General features: G+C 49.4%; 11 protein-coding genes across 11 annotated transcripts; 4 read left to right on the top strand and 7 right to left on the bottom strand.

Moving 5' to 3' along the window:
• Positions 1-7: 7 nt before the first annotated feature.
• On the bottom strand, positions 8-223 carry COX26 (Cox26p; the record flags this gene model as incomplete). Its single annotated transcript, XM_022609597.1, has 1 exon — positions 8-223. The coding sequence occupies one exon, from the start codon at positions 221-223 to the stop codon at positions 8-10; it is 216 nt and encodes a 71-aa protein (XP_022465977.1).
• A 240-nt stretch (positions 224-463) lies between these two features.
• VBA4 (Vba4p) lies at positions 464-2497 on the bottom strand (the record flags this gene model as incomplete). The annotated part of the gene is made up of 1 exon (XM_022609598.1): positions 464-2497. The coding sequence occupies one exon, from the start codon at positions 2495-2497 to the stop codon at positions 464-466; it is 2034 nt and encodes a 677-aa protein (XP_022465978.1).
• Positions 2498-2618: 121 nt separating this feature from the next.
• Positions 2619-4487, bottom strand: APC4 (anaphase promoting complex subunit 4; the record flags this gene model as incomplete). The annotated part of the gene is made up of 1 exon (XM_022609599.1): positions 2619-4487. The coding sequence occupies one exon, from the start codon at positions 4485-4487 to the stop codon at positions 2619-2621; it is 1869 nt and encodes a 622-aa protein (XP_022465979.1).
• Positions 4488-4679: 192 nt separating this feature from the next.
• On the top strand, positions 4680-6365 carry TMA64 (Tma64p; the record flags this gene model as incomplete). The annotated part of the gene is made up of 1 exon (XM_022609600.1): positions 4680-6365. One exon carries the CDS (start codon positions 4680-4682, stop codon positions 6363-6365), a length of 1686 nt encoding a protein of 561 aa, XP_022465980.1.
• Positions 6366-6538: 173 nt separating this feature from the next.
• On the top strand, positions 6539-7396 carry MRPL1 (mitochondrial 54S ribosomal protein uL1m; the record flags this gene model as incomplete). The annotated part of the gene is made up of 1 exon (XM_022609601.1): positions 6539-7396. The coding sequence occupies one exon, from the start codon at positions 6539-6541 to the stop codon at positions 7394-7396; it is 858 nt and encodes a 285-aa protein (XP_022465981.1).
• Positions 7397-7528: 132 nt separating this feature from the next.
• MRX14 (mitochondrial 54S ribosomal protein bL34m) lies at positions 7529-7789 on the bottom strand (the record flags this gene model as incomplete). Its single annotated transcript, XM_022609602.1, has 1 exon — positions 7529-7789. The coding sequence occupies one exon, from the start codon at positions 7787-7789 to the stop codon at positions 7529-7531; it is 261 nt and encodes an 86-aa protein (XP_022465982.1).
• Positions 7790-7964: 175 nt separating this feature from the next.
• Positions 7965-8810, top strand: PDS1 (securin; the record flags this gene model as incomplete). The annotated part of the gene is made up of 1 exon (XM_022609603.1): positions 7965-8810. One exon carries the CDS (start codon positions 7965-7967, stop codon positions 8808-8810), a length of 846 nt encoding a protein of 281 aa, XP_022465983.1.
• A 178-nt stretch (positions 8811-8988) lies between these two features.
• FOB1 (replication fork barrier binding protein FOB1) lies at positions 8989-10548 on the bottom strand (the record flags this gene model as incomplete). The annotated part of the gene is made up of 1 exon (XM_022609604.1): positions 8989-10548. The coding sequence occupies one exon, from the start codon at positions 10546-10548 to the stop codon at positions 8989-8991; it is 1560 nt and encodes a 519-aa protein (XP_022465984.1).
• A 405-nt stretch (positions 10549-10953) lies between these two features.
• GAA1 (GPI-anchor transamidase subunit GAA1) lies at positions 10954-12711 on the bottom strand (the record flags this gene model as incomplete). The annotated part of the gene is made up of 1 exon (XM_022609605.1): positions 10954-12711. The coding sequence occupies one exon, from the start codon at positions 12709-12711 to the stop codon at positions 10954-10956; it is 1758 nt and encodes a 585-aa protein (XP_022465985.1).
• A 265-nt stretch (positions 12712-12976) lies between these two features.
• Positions 12977-14719, top strand: KNAG0H03260 (putative phosphotransferase; the record flags this gene model as incomplete). The annotated part of the gene is made up of 1 exon (XM_022609606.1): positions 12977-14719. The coding sequence occupies one exon, from the start codon at positions 12977-12979 to the stop codon at positions 14717-14719; it is 1743 nt and encodes a 580-aa protein (XP_022465986.1).
• TRS85 (Trs85p) lies at positions 14712-16658 on the bottom strand (the record flags this gene model as incomplete). Its single annotated transcript, XM_022609608.1, has 1 exon — positions 14712-16658. The coding sequence occupies one exon, from the start codon at positions 16656-16658 to the stop codon at positions 14712-14714; it is 1947 nt and encodes a 648-aa protein (XP_022465987.1).
• Positions 16659-17444: the final 786 nt, after the last annotated feature.

Below are 17444 nucleotides of genomic sequence, written 5' to 3' on the forward strand. Positions count from 1 at the left end.
ACAGCAATCACACCCCGTGCGCCCACTGGTTGTACCACTTGAAGAAGAACGGCCACTCGAGCACGAGGAACAGCCCGCTGCCCCACAAGGCCACCTGCGGGATCCTCCGCTTGATCTCCGTCCTGTAGAACCCGGGCCCCACACGGCCACCACTAGAGGCGTACCGCAACCCGATGGGTTTGCTCATACGTTGCAGGGATTTTGAAACTTGACTACGAAACATTTACGACACTATAGAAGACACTCTCCTGTTGTTGAACAGGGATTCCCGGCTGCAACTAGCCGTCATAACAGGTCCCAAACGTCAGCGGGCCCGCGTTTTAAATATCGAGTCGCTTCCTCGAAGTTGCTAACGCCGTCCTCAGCGAGAGGGGGATCTCAATTCTGGGTTCTGATTGGCTGAATGGAAAAGTTACTCTTTCCCGCGTTCGAACCCCCGCTGTGGCAGGATTTTTGTTCTGTCCTAGACGTTCTCGGCGCTGTTGCTGGTCATACAGAAGAGACTCGTCGTCAAGAGGGTGATCGCGGCTAGGAACAGCGTGGTGAAGTTGTGTCTGAAGCTTGCGTAAATGGTCTCCTGTGCGAATTCTGGTGCAGAGTGCTGGATCCAGTGTGAGGACTCGAGAGCACGGTGTAGTATCTGCTGTAGTTGTTCTTGCGGGTGTTCTTCAGAGACGAGTTGCTCGAGGGCGGTCCACAAAGATTTACGTAACGCCACGTTGAAGAGGATACTTGCGCCAGTGATGGCAACACCGGCGGCAGTCACCTCCTTCCAGTAGTTGTTCCGCCACATCGACCGTTGTAAGTCCTTCCGCTGCTGTAGGATGTAATGTGTGGTGAAACACACGGTCCACACGAACGCAAGCAGGAACAGTGCTGCGTTGCCCACAATGTCTTTGTAGTAGCACACGAACAGCAAGAAAGTCAGCGCGTTCGAGATGATAGAGATGATCCACTTCTCAATGAAGGAGCCGTACCGCTTCGACAGGTCCGTCCCCACAACGAGACCGGATATGAACACGAAGATCGTCCAGTGGCCCACGTTATCGTACATCGCGTTTGCGTACACAAGCACAGCGTTCAACATGATGCTGATCCCCATAATGTTCAGTAAACGGAACGCGACAGACCACACATAGTCCTCGTGGTCCCGCACATCGTGTACACTGTTCCGCCGCCGGTGAGACCCGCGGGGAACTGCGACAACAGTGGTCAGGAACATCAGGATGTAAACACAAGCGAATATCCCCTGGGCCCACTGCCAATTCACGGGGATTAGACTACCGCATAGCAACCCCAACGCAAAACTTTGTAGGAATATGAAGTTCGGGAGGGGCAACCTCATCGACTCAATGGTGCTAGGAGCAGTGATCAAGTGGGAGCTGACCCCCAACCCGATGAAAAACCTGCCGAGCAGGATCACGCTGAAGTGGCGTCCGAGGGCAGTAATCAGAAACCCAACGATCGACAGCAATTGCGACATCAGCATGTTAGACCTGATGCTCAGCGAGATGCGGCTCCGGAGGAAATGAGACGTCGCTATGGGGAACAGGTACAGCGCAGGGAAAAGGAAGTAGCTCAGGAATTTGTTGTAGTCGGAACTGATCAACGCACTGCGCGACCATATCATCATCAGATCCAAACCTGTGATAAAACTCATCCCACTGAAGATTGTCGACCCGATACTCTGTCTCAAGTTCGAACGCTCCACTGTGCGCACAGTGCTTGATTGCACGGGGGATAGCGGATGCGTCGGCGATTCGGGAAGAAACTCGTGGATTGACCCGTAATTGGCCCGTAGAGACGTGCGGTTGGATTCAGCGGAGAACGCGTACCCATCAAACTCATCCGAATTGGGTCTTTCGGGGGCCTCAGAGGCACTATCCAGAATCGGCGTACTCTCGCAGAGCGCGGGTGTCATCTGGAAATTCGACGTTATACGTTTCACGGGCAAATCAACGGTGTCAGCGCCCTTCTTATTCTTCTTGTGGCGTTGTTGGTTCGCTTCAGAGCTACTACCAACAGAACGTATTGTACCAGTTTCGTGCCTGAGACTAGGCACCGCGGCCAACTTCGCGGAATCCTGCGCGCTGGCAACATCGGTTGTCGCATCAGTACCACCTCGTTCTAGCACAAAGCGCGAGTGATCAACACTTTCATCCTTGTCCATCGGCACACTGTCCTTCCGCAATAGACGGTCGCTTGTGTAATCTGAATTGGACACTCCTTCTGTCAAAGCATTCTCAGTCCCATCCTTCGAGCAACTCGTTTCCATGTCCCGACCAGATGTCTTGTCACCAGACCCAGTACTGCTTCCAGTAACAGTGACCTCCTGGGAAGCACATTGCTCAGGGTTCCCCACAGACAATTTCCCATCCGATGAGGTACCTTCCATTGCTACTAATTCGTTCAAGGGAGAGGGCGACCGATCGACCACAATCTTCTTCTTCTCGACAAATTTCTTGACCTTGTGTCTCTGTCTATCTTTCTTGCCCATGATCCGCCCCAAATCCAGGTAACCTGGATATCTGACGCACACCTCGTTCTTCAGCTCCAGAGTAAAAAGGTTCCTTCTCAGTGCAATTTTTCATGTATACGACAATTTTTTCTGCCTCTCTTCACTTTAAGCGGGCGATGGTCACAGAGACAGACTCGCGATGCAAAATGAGCTGGCAGTCGAGCTTGCAGTAGTGCGACTCGTGTGTCCGCAGGGTAATGTCACCAGATTTGTACTGTACGATTATTGGGAGCGTTATCTTTGTCGTTTGGTGCGATTCGGGTGCGATCTGTGATGCGTCGCCCATAATCCGGACACCCTCGATGTCCATCTCTGCGTGGTTGTACGGCAGCTTGATGTCCGTGGCGACTTTATTTGATTGGCAGTCTATTGCACCCAACAGTACTTCGCTCCGGTTGCTCATGTTCCGGCAGAGGTAGATCAGGTACGCAGGGTGTGCGGCCACTTGTGCAATGTCGAGCAACGTGACGAAATGCTCGATGTAGTAGCTATTGAGCAGTGGGATCGGGTCACCAACGATAACTTTGGACAGCAGTAAGTCGCGCACGTAAAGGTTGTCCACTTGTAAGAGCAGGTCGCCACACTCACGGACAATACGCCTCGACTCGTCGAAAAAGGTGACCGTTTTCTTAGCCGGTTCCAATGTCAGTGCCAACCCTGATGTAAAGAGAAAGCCAAACTTACCACACTCAGATACGTTAAAGTTAGGCGGGTAGTCCTTGTTGATGGTGGTCTTGAGCACATTCTCCAACCAGAGCAGGAACACTTTTATATCCTTGATGTCCTTTGCAAGCTGCTTTACAGTCTGCAAGACAAGCTGCAAAAGCTCTTGGCAATTTTCCAGCAAGTCAGTAAATTCCGATATTTCAAGGGAGTCACCAACCATACCTTCCGACAGTTGGGCGGTTAACACAAGAGCTTGCAATTGCTCGCACAAAATTATTAACCGTTCACTTACAGGAACGAGGCACATCAATACCACTTGGGACGTTCTCCGATAAGCCGTGTTCATCAACGATTTCCACTCTTCCAAATTACGTTCACCTAGAGAGTATACGAGCCAATCTCTCAATTCTTCATCCATGGACCCAACCAAAAAATGGTCCGTGAGTGACTCTTGTAGTTTCTCTTTGCCAAAGGCGTCTTCACATAACCGCTCGATAAATTCTTGGTACGGTTCAACACACTCTGTCTGTATCGGTTCGAGATGCGCCAAAAAATAGCCGAGGTAATCTTGGAACAGAAGAAACCTTTCCAATAACTTGATCGTGTCTTTATCCTCGACAAACCCTGTCAGGTCCACTTGTCTAACGGGGCCCGTTTTGTAGTAGCAATTATACACATGCCTCTTTGAATCTGTCCGCGCAATGATTTTGCGCAATTCAGATTGATCCTCTTGATGCGGACCAGTCAATTGCAACTGGTACTCCCCGTTCAACAAAGCCACAAGGGTATCCCCCAATTTTTGGTGAAGGAAATGCACATCCAATATCCCACCTGCAGCCCCACTGTTCGGGAACCGCCAGCTGTGGTTCGTCGGGAGGTAAGGCGACATGCTCGGTGATGCATCGCTGCCCATAAATTTCACCAACCGCGGGAGGGATTGCGTAATAATATCAGGATCCCATTCCATGGATTGGGCTCTGCTGGGCAAACGAATACGATCCCATAGGACGCAGTCAAGTCCGGTGCGCTGAGTCCTCAGCAACGCAACCAGTTTCGCATCGTACATTACATCATTGATCCGTATCGAACCATCCTGGAACATCACGGAGATGATTTCACCGCCAATTGTGTCCCACTGATACGACACCACCTGCGACGGATCTCTGATGAACGTAGACGCGATGGTCGAGTCATCGGTATCCCTGTTCACCACCAGCTGCTTGGTCCCGCGAGTCACGTACAGGGGCAGCACATTATTAACCTCCGTATAAAACTGACGTGCATACAACGCATCCTCGGTCATTGTCCCCTTGTGTACACCGCTCTCCTTGGCCCGTCCTTGCTTTACGAGCATCGCGCCGCTAGAGATCGATGCCGCTATCACTATTATTAAAGATTTTTACACTATTGAACACTTGAACCATGTACAGATTAACGGATGCACATGTACAAGGTACATTTCGACAGTCAGTAACACCATTACAGCACGTCAGATATGTTTAAGAAGACACCACATATTAAGCCGTTGAGCAATCTGAAGAACTCAGAGCAACGGAAGTTGCAGCAGGAAGTACAGAAACAGTTTGGTGTGGATGAGTTCGTCTTCTCGGGCAACACAGTCAAGCAGACAAACTTCCAGTCGACGACGAGTGTCGGGACGATATATTTGAACGATGAGAAGATTCCTGTGCCGCTATTCTTTAAGGAGAAACATGGGTCTGGTCCGCTCTGGCCCAGTGTCTACGCTTGCTGGTCGCACCCTGGTTTGCTGCCAATCATACTGACCCACTCTGTGGTCATCGAAGACCATCTGTTCAATGGTGCGAACCTGATGATTTCGGGGACCATGCCGCCATTTGACGTAGCTCATTTGCATAAGGGCCGGCCCTGTGGTATTGCCAATTACAAATCTCCAGATGTGATTATTGCTGTGGGAACTTTGAAGATGGACTTGGAGCCCTTCAATACGACAGGTGTTGTTGGCCACAGTGGTGTCGTTGTCGAGGTGGCTCACCATTTTGCAGACGGTCTGGCCGATGCATTCCGTCTGAAACTAGATATCCCAGACAAGTTAGAATCGGCGACTACACAAGAGGTGGCGGAAGAGCCACCAGTTGAGGCGAAACCAACTTCGCCTGTGACGAATCCAGTCGCTGTTGATGACTTGGCAGAGGTTTTGGAGACCCTCTCCGTGGAAGACGTGGACTATTTCATGACAAGAGCCCTGTACTACACCTTAACACAGGAACCAAAACTGGCATTGCCCATCAATGCCTCGAACTTCATGTCCATGCACCTCATGAAATGCTTGCCAAAGGGTATAGACGCCACCGAGGTCAATGTGAAGAAGTCCTCATGGAAGAAGACAGCAAAGTACCTGAAACATTTCGAGAAGGAGGGTCTCTTGAAGTTGAAGGGCAAAGGTGACGATTTGGTCGTTGTGGGGAGTACTGATTCGAAGACACATGCAGGATTGAAGGATTTTGTGCCCTACCTGGTGGGCAACTCAATTGCCGAATCCGGACCCAAGTCGCAAACGACAAACGGCCCAGTCATGTTTGCAGTGACGAGTTTCCAACCTGATTCTACAGCACAAACAGCATTGCCCCTGGGGGGTCAGAGATACTTCTCAGGGCCAGAGATCCGTGAAGTGCTCAACGAGTACATCACGGCTAACAAACTGGCTCAACCAAATAATCCGAAGATGGTTCTCTTGAACGATACGCTCTTTGGGATGGTCACGAAGGGGAATGAGGAGAAGCAGACGACAAAGCGGATCATGGCAAGACCGGAGATACTCGAACGTGTCATGAAATACCACTTCAAAACGCTATACCAGCTATTCAAGGACAAGGATACCCCTTTGACAAAGCACCCACAGAAGGGTGAACCTCCCAAAGTACATATCATCACCGAGATGAAGATCGGTCGCAAAGTCGTCACGAGAGTGTACAACTTCGACCATCTGAACATCCGCGACACAGAATTTGCAGCAGATCTGCGTAAGCTCTGCAGTGCCTCGACTACGATAGGAAAAACGGTGAGCACCCCAGTGGTGTCCGAGATCCAGGTACAGGGCGCCCACGGCCCCTTGATCATCGACCATCTACGCGAACTGGGCGTCCCGAGCTCATGGGTCGTGTTCGAAAACAAAGTCAAACCCAAGAAGAAGCGCAAGTGATCAACCCATTGACCACTGCCCATTGAGTCAACCATCTCTCTCAAGCACTCACTGCAGTAACTTGTTCGATATAAGCGAACGCTTTAAATATAATCGTTATAGAGATATAAGAACAAACCGTTCAGTGAAGAGCACAAGTTGGACAGAGAGAGGACCAGTGCAGTAACATCCAGATGCTTGCGAATCACTGGAGACCTGTGCTTCTGAGAATGCCTCTGCGGGCCCTGCACACGCGATTTGGGCCCCTGGCACAGGAAGCTGTGACCGGTGCAGCCGTCGCTGCAGCTCCAGCGCAGCCGAAGTTGACCAAAGAGCAACTGCGTCGACGGGAGTTGCGCAAGATGATCCGCAGCAAAATGCTCGCCAAGCGTCCCGCGTCCCAGGATAAGGTGTACCTGAGTGTGCCCGAGGCGATGCGTATCCTACGAGCCGTGGAGGTTGGGCAACCTACGTCTCAACAGACCATCACTTTAACGACGATGGTCGTCAGCGAGAAGGGTGTCCCTCCGTTGCACGGGGACGTTGTGTTGCCGACGCCGCTGAAGCCCGTGCGTATTGCTGCCTTTAGCGCGGACCCGGAGTTGTTGAAGCGGCTGCAAGAGGAGGTGGAACTGGAGATCGTCGGCGGTGCTGAGCTAATCGATCAATTGAAATCCGGCGAAGTCCCCGTGCAGTTCGACAAGGCGTTTGCAACCCCTGACATTGCTCCACAGCTTAATAGCAAACTGGGCGCTCTACTGGGTCGCCGTGGGCTGCTACCAAACATCAAGAAGGGCACCGTCGGGCCGGACTTGCTAGCAATGATCCGCTCGAAAGTCGGGGCGATGCCCTTCCGGCAGAGGGCTGCAAACTTGGCATTCGGTATCGCCAAGTGCCATTTCTCGGACAGACAGGTCCTGGGCAACCTCATCGCCGCCAGAGAAGCCTTCCAGCTCGCAATCCAGAACCAGAAGTCGAAGAAACGGTCCATCCTGGGCAGATCCACGCTTTCCAGTACCCACGGGCCCGGGATTGTAATCGATCTCGCATGAGCCAGCAACCCTCCACGAGGCAATTCCCACCAGTCATGTAGATAGTAGACGTAAGCTAAAGCACGTTCGTATGTATGTATGTATGTACAAGTGAATATAGTTCGGCGAGTCCCCTCCCACCCTCTCGTTCTTCTAGTGGGACAGGTACCACCTGCCCTTCTCTTTACGCCTCTTCAGAACCTTCGACCTAAAGGACGCTCGCACACGCGCAAGAAACCCAAACTTCCGCTTCCTCTTGAGCGTGCTTGGCTGGTACGTGTTCCCCCTGGACTTCCAACGCCGCGTTAGAGTCACAACCCCAGTCGTGGGCCTAATCCCGCCCGTCAAAAGCGCAGAGGCACCAACAGCACGGGTCCTCGCAATCCCAGCAACAGTAGAGAGCAGTAGCGACATTTGTGGAAGCGTTAGCGAGGTCTGCAGTTGTTCTGGCTGTTGTCGCTGATACACTTTTTGACTATAAATTCGATATAACGATATTTTACATCAATATCATCAACAACAAAGACACAAAGGTGTGGTACAGGTTGCTAGAGGGACAGATCGAGGTCTCTGTGTGTTTGAAAGGGGGATGCAGGATAACGAGGATAAGGAGAATGCTGTTGCGGTGCCGCAGACGCCCGCGAGCAATATTTTGGATGGGAGTGGAGTCGTACTGAAACCTGTTGGGTCGCGCGGGAAGCAGAGCTTCAGCGTGAGGAAGTCGCCAACTAGAGGCGGACGGTTGCCCCTCGCGTCCAAGGATAACAATGCTTCTGGGCTGGTTGTGTCCGGGAAATTGGGCAGACAACCCGCAGACCAAGTGCGCGAGGCGAACAGTTCGCGTAAGTTGAAACGGTACGGGTCGCTGTTGGGGTATGATAACAGGCAGCTGACGCGTTCCAAGAGTCTGATCTTAAAGGATCCAGAGGCACCCAATGAGTCGAGTAAATCTGTGACGAAGCGACTGCTGCTCGATGAGGAGATCGCGAAGAACAGTTCTGACGGCGATGACGATGGAGATGATACTGATATCCTCAAGATACGATCACAGCTGGGAGGCGGGTTGGACCGGCTGGTACGCCAGTCACAGAACAGAGAACTAGAGATACGCCCGCAGGCGCAAGATGAACTGCCGTATATCCCAGATGGACATATTATATTACACGAGGCGGACATAGCTAAGTTGCGGGACTACGCTCCAAGGGATATCATGATAGATGATTCTGGAGCAGATGATACTGATGATGATAAACGTCAAGCAGACGGATCGTCTCTGCAGTTGCTGGAATTGGAAGATATACCTGATGGGCCAGAGCATACGCAACCAGAAGTACATTTGAATACATTGGATCGTTTCCCGCAGATCGCAGGTTCCGAGGATTGGGAAAACGGACTGACGAATGATGATATAGAAGACTTGATAAACGGGATATGATGTGCTATATTTATGAGAGGGGGCGATGGGATACGCGTTTTTGAGTGTTGGCACGGTGTGCTACTGTATTATTCTAAAGGAGTCCGTATTCCACGAACTAAACACTATCTAATCACATATATTATATAATACGCCATACTCCTGTTGTTACCTGTTTGTTATAGTAAAAGATGTAGTACTACAGTTCGCTTGTATCAGCGGTGTCACTTTTACTGATTTCAAACTTCCGTCTCTGCAGTGATCTGGCCAAGTTCTGATGAGACGTCGAAGGAGTTGGCAGTTCCATTGAGTCGTTTTGTTCCGAATCCTCCTCGAAAAGAGTCCTCTGTGAATCCTTCATCGGCGAGAAAGAACGTTGCGGTTCTTCCTTCACTCCGGCAATCTTCTTCTTTTTGGAGCGTCGCGAATGATCCACTGCCGGTTCTGTATCGCTTTCTTCCCCATTGCCGGAACCTTCCCGCGTGCTGTTATCTCTCTCCTCGTCCTCAGCATCTTTTGCGGAGGACAACTCATCCGCCGAAGATGCTGCTGCGTCCTCCTGGATTCCATTAGGACTTTCGAGATACAGGGTCCCCATCCCTCGATTCATTACGCAACTGGAGGGAGAATGCTTTAGGATGAATGCACGCTTCGCTCTAAATTTCGCCTTCAATTGAGTCTCTGAATGCGATATTATATCACAAGGTGATTTGTGGAACCCTAGGTACTTGATCTGATTATATTTCGTAGGACCGTACTTGAGACAGTTGTTAAAATCGAAAAGACACTCGTCGTGGTGGTCATTCAAGTCCCTGTTTATACGGGCAGTTGCCTGGGCTGCTGAACTACGGGTAGTACACCCCAATCCAATCTTTATTCCATATTTCGTCACTATCATTTCAAAGATGTCAAACAGATCGGACCAGTCCAAGGTGTTGGACTCGACCCAGATTGGCACTCTAGGAAAACTCAGAATCATCTTGGCTACCACGGGAACGATATTTTTAAATTTAGTATTCTTCAAGGGTTCTAACCATTCAAATCTACCGATAAAATCCTTCATCACGACCATATTGCTGTATTTGCCCTCGACCTTTTCATTGGGAAAGGGTTCAATGATTTCTATTGTAATTCGTTCGAGCGGTAATGCCTTCTCGAAAAGATACGGTTTAGGTTGTACTTTGGGGGTGAGTTTTAGGCTTGGATTACAAACCGAGCAGTATTCGAGTGTTCTTTTTATAAGAAGTGGCCCCCCATTGGCATAGAATTCCCTCAAACACCTATAGACACGCTCGGACCCCAGATGCTTGTTCATCAAATGGCACGACATGATGATGTCAAATGTATGGATTGGATCATAAACGATTCTGTTGTTCATGGTGGCATCCCGGATCATCCCGTTCGCATCCTTGTAATACCGTCGCGTAATATACATCATTTTCCTGCTCTCGTCACCAGATCTGTCCGTAGGGTATAACCTCGCTATATTTTCTTTCGTAACATCGTCATTTTTGAATAGGGCGTACAGTTCTTGTGACATGCGCCCTGGCTGGGTAGGAGCATATGCAGTAATATCTCTCTCCCCCCGTTTGCAAAATTCAATATCTAACTTCTCATCTGCGTAATTCGACCACTTATCCCCAATCACAGGAACCAGTTTTGGATTGGTTTCTGTACTAAACGAGCTTTCTATTCTATCAACGTCATATGGGTTTCGTTCAAATTCTTCTGTGAACCCTCGAATAACGCGGGGGGTCATCGGCCAATCAGTATTGAGACTAGAATACAGCGTCGCCAATACAAATATCCAACTGATACCTCGCTACAATGTACTAGCACTAAAATCTAAGATCTCTCATCTTCACCTTCCCGAGATGAAAATTTTGGTCGATGAAAATTTATTTACATACTGAAAGACTGTTAAGATCCAACACAACTATGCGAACAGGTTGGTAGTGGTTTGATGAACCATTGTACAAACTTCTTCACGCTCGCACAAGCTACCGTTAATATTTCTCTTACTGCATTCTTCCTCTATTTAGGAGGTTTCCTTACTATACAGCTTTTGTTTTATTACTTGATTTTATATACGTATCATTGCTATATTACCATGATGAGGCGAGGATTATAAGTGTGAGTGTTTCTCCTCCCGCCCGCTGTCAGGCTAATTAGATTTCTTTTCTATTGTTGTCTCTGCAGCGGGAATACTTGTAAATGAGGAAAATGTGACCAATAACCACGTAGGGAGCCAACCTAGACAGAGAACAAACCATGTCCAACAATTCAAATCTTTCCAAGCAGAAAATAACGCAGCAAACACGTCTAAGTTGGGGAACTCTGAATTTTCAACCACTGTACAGATCAACCAGGTGGCAACGAACGGGTTTGATATTACCAGTAATACAGAATTCCTCAACTTCAAACTCATCTGTGACTTTGAATAGATATTAAGAGGTTTCACCAACGTCATTGGGTAACCGAACAGCCCAATGGAAAAGGCCAAGGGAAAGTTTAGCATTAGTAACGATGTTAGGATCAAACTGTAGTAGATGTAGCCGAGGGTTCTCATTCTGTAGCAAACTGGTTCTCTCAACGCATTATTCGATCTCGACATGACTAAGGGAGACACAGCTAATACGACGCTCCCCAGTATCAAATACAGAGGTGAAGTCGTGGAGTAAAGAAACCAATGGGCAACAAGGAACGACACTAACAGACTGATGACGGATGCTAGAGCAGCTAGTAGCGTGTAGGTGATGTGAAGTGCTGATGCATACGCGTTGTTAACTGTCGCGTCCACTGCAGCAATGGCAAATGTGATTGAAAGCAGGACGGCACTTGGAAGGTAACTGCTGATGGACACAAAATTGTTGGGGGACAGTAGGAAATAAAAGAAGAAGGATTGATGGAATTTTTCCAATAGGTTGTTGATTGACCTGAACATGGCCTCCGGGATACGACCAAACGTTGTGATATCGATCTGGCCTTCTCCACGCGCCTTCAAAGTAACTGCCTGAATTCTCCATCCGCTGAACACTTCGTTCCCATGTGCCTTCTTCATTCCTGCCAGTGTGGAATCCTTCATGCCAAGAAATAACAGCTTCAGTCTCGACCAGTAGTTATTTTTCTCCAATTCGCTCCTTGGTAGCCCATGTAAGGATACTTTCATCCCCTCATGTTGTGTGATGTGAACAGCCACGTTGACTAAATCCAAATTGGGCAACTCACCGTTCAGCCCTTCAAAATGAATTTCTGTGTAGTTGAAATAATCATTGTTGCTGGGATAATCCAAGATCACTGCAGCCTCAATTGACCCACCAGTAAGATCCAGTGATGTATGGTATGCTTCCACCCAGGATCTCAACGCGACGCTTGGGTTATCTGAAAACACGACGATGATATTTTTGGACCATACTGGCCAACGAGAGAAGTATCTTGACAGAGCGATGGCGAGTGCACTCCCACCAATGTTGAATTCACCCTCGGAATTGTTCCATGGCGCGCACAGGACCATTGCCTCTGTACCGTCACCTCTTGGGGCATGTAGAACACCGTAAAGCGTGTCTCCCATTTCCTCGTTGCGGTAAACAGCCGTCTTGGCACCAAATTCATTCAACCAGCCAGCGACAATATCATAACGGTCACTTGCTGAGACACCTCTGCTGTTCAACACCTCGATCTCGGTACGGTATCCTCTCAAAATGTTCCACTCCGTCTCTCTAAAGTAACTATACGCCTGAGACGGCATCAGCGCGTTCTCTGAAATGTACGTGTTCCTGTATTGCCCATTCATCGGTATAATCAGGATCATAACAACGGACACAACCGCTGTCAGTGCAGACAGGAGCGGCAGTGCCGCCAACAGCTTCGGAAGAAGCCCCAGCTTCACCGCTTTCCGCTGCAAAGTTTCAAAAAGACCCATGCGTTCGTGGCAATGTCTGTAATTGTGCACAATTGAGCCACTTAGATAATGGCAAGTTTAACCCCCTTGTATCGCTGCTGCTGCTGTTGTTGCTCGTACTGCTTCAGCTTGGCGCACCTTCGTGCTGAGTGTCAAAGAATTACCGGTTTCTTGACGATTTCGAAAACTGAAAACGTTCGACGAATATCTCGAGATGAACCCTTCGAGTAGCTAATGTTGGCGAGATGTGTTCAGCGGTTGCGCCATTTGGAGTTGCACGGTGACGATGGGGGAAGCTGGATATTACATTGGTGTGGATGTGGGCACTGGGTCTGCGCGGGCTGTCATGCTGCAACATGACGGGGCCGCTTTGGCTCTCGAGGAGCACCCTATAAAGAGACAGGAATTGAGAGTCGACTTCATCACTCAATCTTCCAGTGAGATTTGGTCTGCCGTTTGTCACTGCGTTCGTGGAGTGGTGACGAAGTCTGGGGTCAACCCTCGTCTGGTTAAAGGTATTGGGTTCGATGCTACATGTTCGTTGGTCGCTGTGGATGCGGTGACCGGTGATGCCGTGCCCGTGGGGCCCAACTTCGACGATTCGACGCAGAATATAATCCTTTGGATGGACCACAGGGCCACACGAGAGACAGATGCAATCAATGCAACTGGGGACAGGTGTTTGAAGTACGTCGGTGGCCAAATGTCTGTGGAAATGGAACTGCCAAAGATTAAATGGCTGAAGGGTCATATGCCCCGTGGACAGTTCACCAAGTGTAAGTTCTTTGATCTTCCAGACTACCTAACTTTTATGGCAACGGCGAAGGACAGAAGATCATTTTGCTCTGCCGTGTGTAAACAAGGTTTACTTCCCCCGGGGGTTGACGGCTCAGAGGGGCATTGGTCCCCGGAGTTTCTGGAAGCTGTGGGTCTCTCGGAGTTGATAGACACCAATTTTGTCCAACTTGGTGGCACTTCAGAGAGCAAGCCGAAGTTTTTAACCGCGGGACAGCCCGTCGGGCAACTAACCTTAGAGGCTTCAGAACAATTTGGTCTCTCTACGTCGTGTATAGTGGCATCGGGTGTCATTGATGCGTATGCAGGTTGGATTGGGTCCGTCGGGGCCAAGTTTGACCAGTCACATAAATCAAGTGGGCTAGACGTAGCGATAACGAGACTTGCACTGATAGCAGGCACGTCAACATGTCACATTATGCTCTCCAAGGGTCCGCAATTTGTTCCCGGTGTGTGGGGGCCCTATAGAGACGTTTTGATACCTGGGTACTGGTGTGCAGAGGGTGGGCAAAGTTGTACTGGGGCCCTACTGGCACATATCTTGGAGACACACCCTGCGCACGAAGAACTGGTAAGATTAGCAGCTAAACAACAGGTGTCCCATTTTGAGTACTTGGGCTTGATGCTGGACACTTTGATGATGAAGAGGCAAGTAAGAAACGTGCTGGAATTGTCACGCAGCTTCTTCCTCTACGGAGACTTCCACGGCAACAGATCCCCACTGGCAGACCCCTCGATGCGGGCCACAGTGATCGGCCAATCGATGGATGTGTCTATTGAGTCCCTCGCCGTGGAGTATCTGGCCGCCTGCGAGTTTATCGCGTTACAAACAAGACAGATTGTGGAAACCATGGTGCGGAACGGACATGTTGTCGAGTGTGTGTACATGTCCGGCGGCCAATGTCGAAACTCTCTGCTGATGCAATTAATAGCGGATAGTGTCGGCGTACCTGTGGTGTTGCCGAAATATACCGATTGCTGCGTTGTGTTTGGTGCTGCACTACTTGCTTGTTGTGCCAGTAAAGGTTGCGATGGAATCGAGGCAGATCAGAGCACAAGATTGTGGGATATAATGACTGCCATGACCCCAATGGGTACTCGCGTACTCCCCAATGACGATTCGTCCTTCGAGCGTAAATACATGGATGCTAAATATGGTATATTCTTAGACATGATTGAGCGTCAGAAATTATACAGATCGCAAATGGACCAAGTTTTCCGCTCTATTACATAGAGAAACTTTGAACTTCTGTATTTAGTCTATCAATTAGAAGTCCCTTTTTATCGTACAGTGCTGAAGCAGTGTATATATCCTTGATGTCATGCAGACACCATTGAACCTGGCGCCATTGGCCTTGTTCTGCCCATTTCTTTGCTGCTATTAGCCGGAAAAATGCCGCCTTCCTCTTCCTGGTGAACCCCTGTGCGAGGATCTCGTTTCCCGGCTGGGCAGATCCAGGCGATGTGTTTGTACTGAGAGCTGATGCAACCCTTGGGTCTGTGCGGGATTGGTAGCAATCGCTGAGCCTCTCCCATATCATGACCTGGGAGCAAGCCCCCAGTTGCGGACAGTCCCTGAGGATGGTCTCTAGGTACCGTATTGCGTATGGAGTTGATGTCCAAGTGTCTCTCAAGGCCAAGAACAATTCTGCGGAGAGAATCATGCACCGTGTCTCGTACGAGCTGCGGCCCTGTTGCCTGTACGTGGCGACTGCCCTTTCTATCAGTGGAGTTATCTCTGTCTTGATCATTTTCACGGTGACTATGTTTTGTGCCCCGAGGAGCAGTGATACTGCACACCATTCGAGGCACGATGCAAGGTAATTTGGTGAGTTTTGTAGGTCGTTAGAGAGTGAGTCGTAAGTCAGGTACGCAGTCTTGAAATCCGAGAGCATTAGGGACCAATCTGCTAGTTTACGTAGCAGGCATTCTGTGGAAGACGCTGGGAAGAATTGTGTATCTGAGGGATCTCTCTGTGTTGTTGTTTTACCTATGAATTTTTTGAAGAAGTTGTTTGATCCATGGAAGATGGATTTCCGTGGTTGAAGAATGTTTTCCTCCCAGTATTTCGTCTTCCTGTGCATGAAAGGTATGAGCATTTCATCTACTAGAACGTCGAGTGCTTGGTACATGTGCGTTATGATGTTTAACGGCAGCGCCGCCCTTGAGTGACCATCTGTACCAACTTCGTCTCCTCCCGCACTGCTGTTTGAACTGTAGAATTTCACAATTTCGTCCAGTGAGGACATGATCGGTTCATGCAGTGGCACAAGTGGTGATTCTGGATCCTCGTCCCATAGTGCCAACGGGATACTATCTACAAATAAACATTTCTTGATCTTGCGTTGTAATTGTTCACATGTGGCCAGCTGGGTTTCGTCTGCTGCATCGTAGCACAGCACTATCATGGGCAAGATATCGTTAACATTGATGAAGACTGGGAAATCCTCTAAGAACTTGTTCAAATTTTTGAAAGTTGTCACCAGGTCTCGTACCACTTCGTAGTCTTGCCCCCTAGATACGTCAATCGCAATCAGATTCATCACTGGGACGTTGAATGTCTCAAAGGGTGATATTCTAGTTGTTGAGGATACAGCCAGAGCGAAGAAGTTATGGTATACAGCATTGCGTAGTAGTTTATGCGGGAGAGGCTTCCCCCGTTGTGGTGGTGATGACGGTGTCAGTTCATCGGGTAACTGCTCAACCTTCTCCGGATCAGTAGCGGTCAATTTTTGGATCCAAGAGAGGTAATGTGTCAGGTACCACTCCAGAGAATCGTTATCAAAGAGTCCCTGCTGTTCCGTGTACGACCGCAGCAGATCTGGCAACGGTTGAGCAAACCTTATAAACTGGGACTGTGTTGCGTCTCTCTGGAACAAACTGTTTGATCTCTTCCTAGTGCGTCCGCCGGTCGAGCTGTCATCCAGTGTGTAATGTTCCATCAACTGGTCTCTGTCGGAGATACACCCTCCAAAGAGTCTGAACAAGAGGTACGCAGACTGCACTTTGTAGCTCTCCATGATGTGATCATCGAGTGCCAGACTCGAAGTGACTGTGATCACTGGTGCCACTGCATGCGACACTATTCGTCTTGCGATATCTGGCGGTACGGTCTCCGAAGCGCACTCCAAATGGGACAGCAGATTCATGTAGTGCTCATAAGAAAACGCCATATTGTGTGGGGGGCAAAGCAAAGGAGATGGTCCACCGGGGAAACCTCCGAGTAAAAGCACTGGCACTGGCTACTGCCCCAAGGAACAGTTTCGAACACATCGGGCTTCCACTGTATATCCATTAGTACCGTGTGCAGGTTCAACGTATCAGAGCCCGTACCGGCCGTGCAAAGTGACAAGTGCGGAAAACTTGAAAAAACACAATTTGTACCACGTGATTCGCACCACGTGATTCGCACGTGACGGCGGGGTGGTAACCTAGTGGTTTCCCCTACTACGCACCACGCACCGCGCAGACATCGCCGCGAGTACTTTAAACACGCTGCACCGGTGCCCGACCCACGCTTAACCCACTTCCCACTACCCACCCCCACGCAACGCAGAAAGCGTGGGGGTGGGTAGTGGGAGTCACGGGCCGCCGCAGTGCCTTCCACAGAGAAATCCCGCAGAGCAACCACCCGCTCTTTCCTTTTTGGGAAATAGCGTCGTTTTTTCTTCCCGGCGGGTCCTCAAATTCTTCAATCTCTGTGCCTTTTGCAAAAGTTCGATTTACAGCGTATCCCCTCTTATTCGGTGCTATATATATACATCCATCTGCGTATGTTACGGTTGATGTGTCAAGGTTCTCCTCGCGCGATGCTAATCCACAAAGAATACGAAAACACTCACGCATATATACATACACCTCTTCTTCTACTTCTTTTTCTTTTTCTTTCCTCCCCTTCTTAGTACTGCCTAGTTAGTTATTTACAAGATACTCTAGCCAAATTATACATTCACACTCCA

The sequence above is a fragment of the Huiozyma naganishii genome, chromosome 8 (genome assembly GCF_000348985.1).
Source record: "Huiozyma naganishii CBS 8797 chromosome 8, complete genome".
Classification (NCBI taxonomy): domain Eukaryota; kingdom Fungi; phylum Ascomycota; class Saccharomycetes; order Saccharomycetales; family Saccharomycetaceae; genus Huiozyma; species Huiozyma naganishii.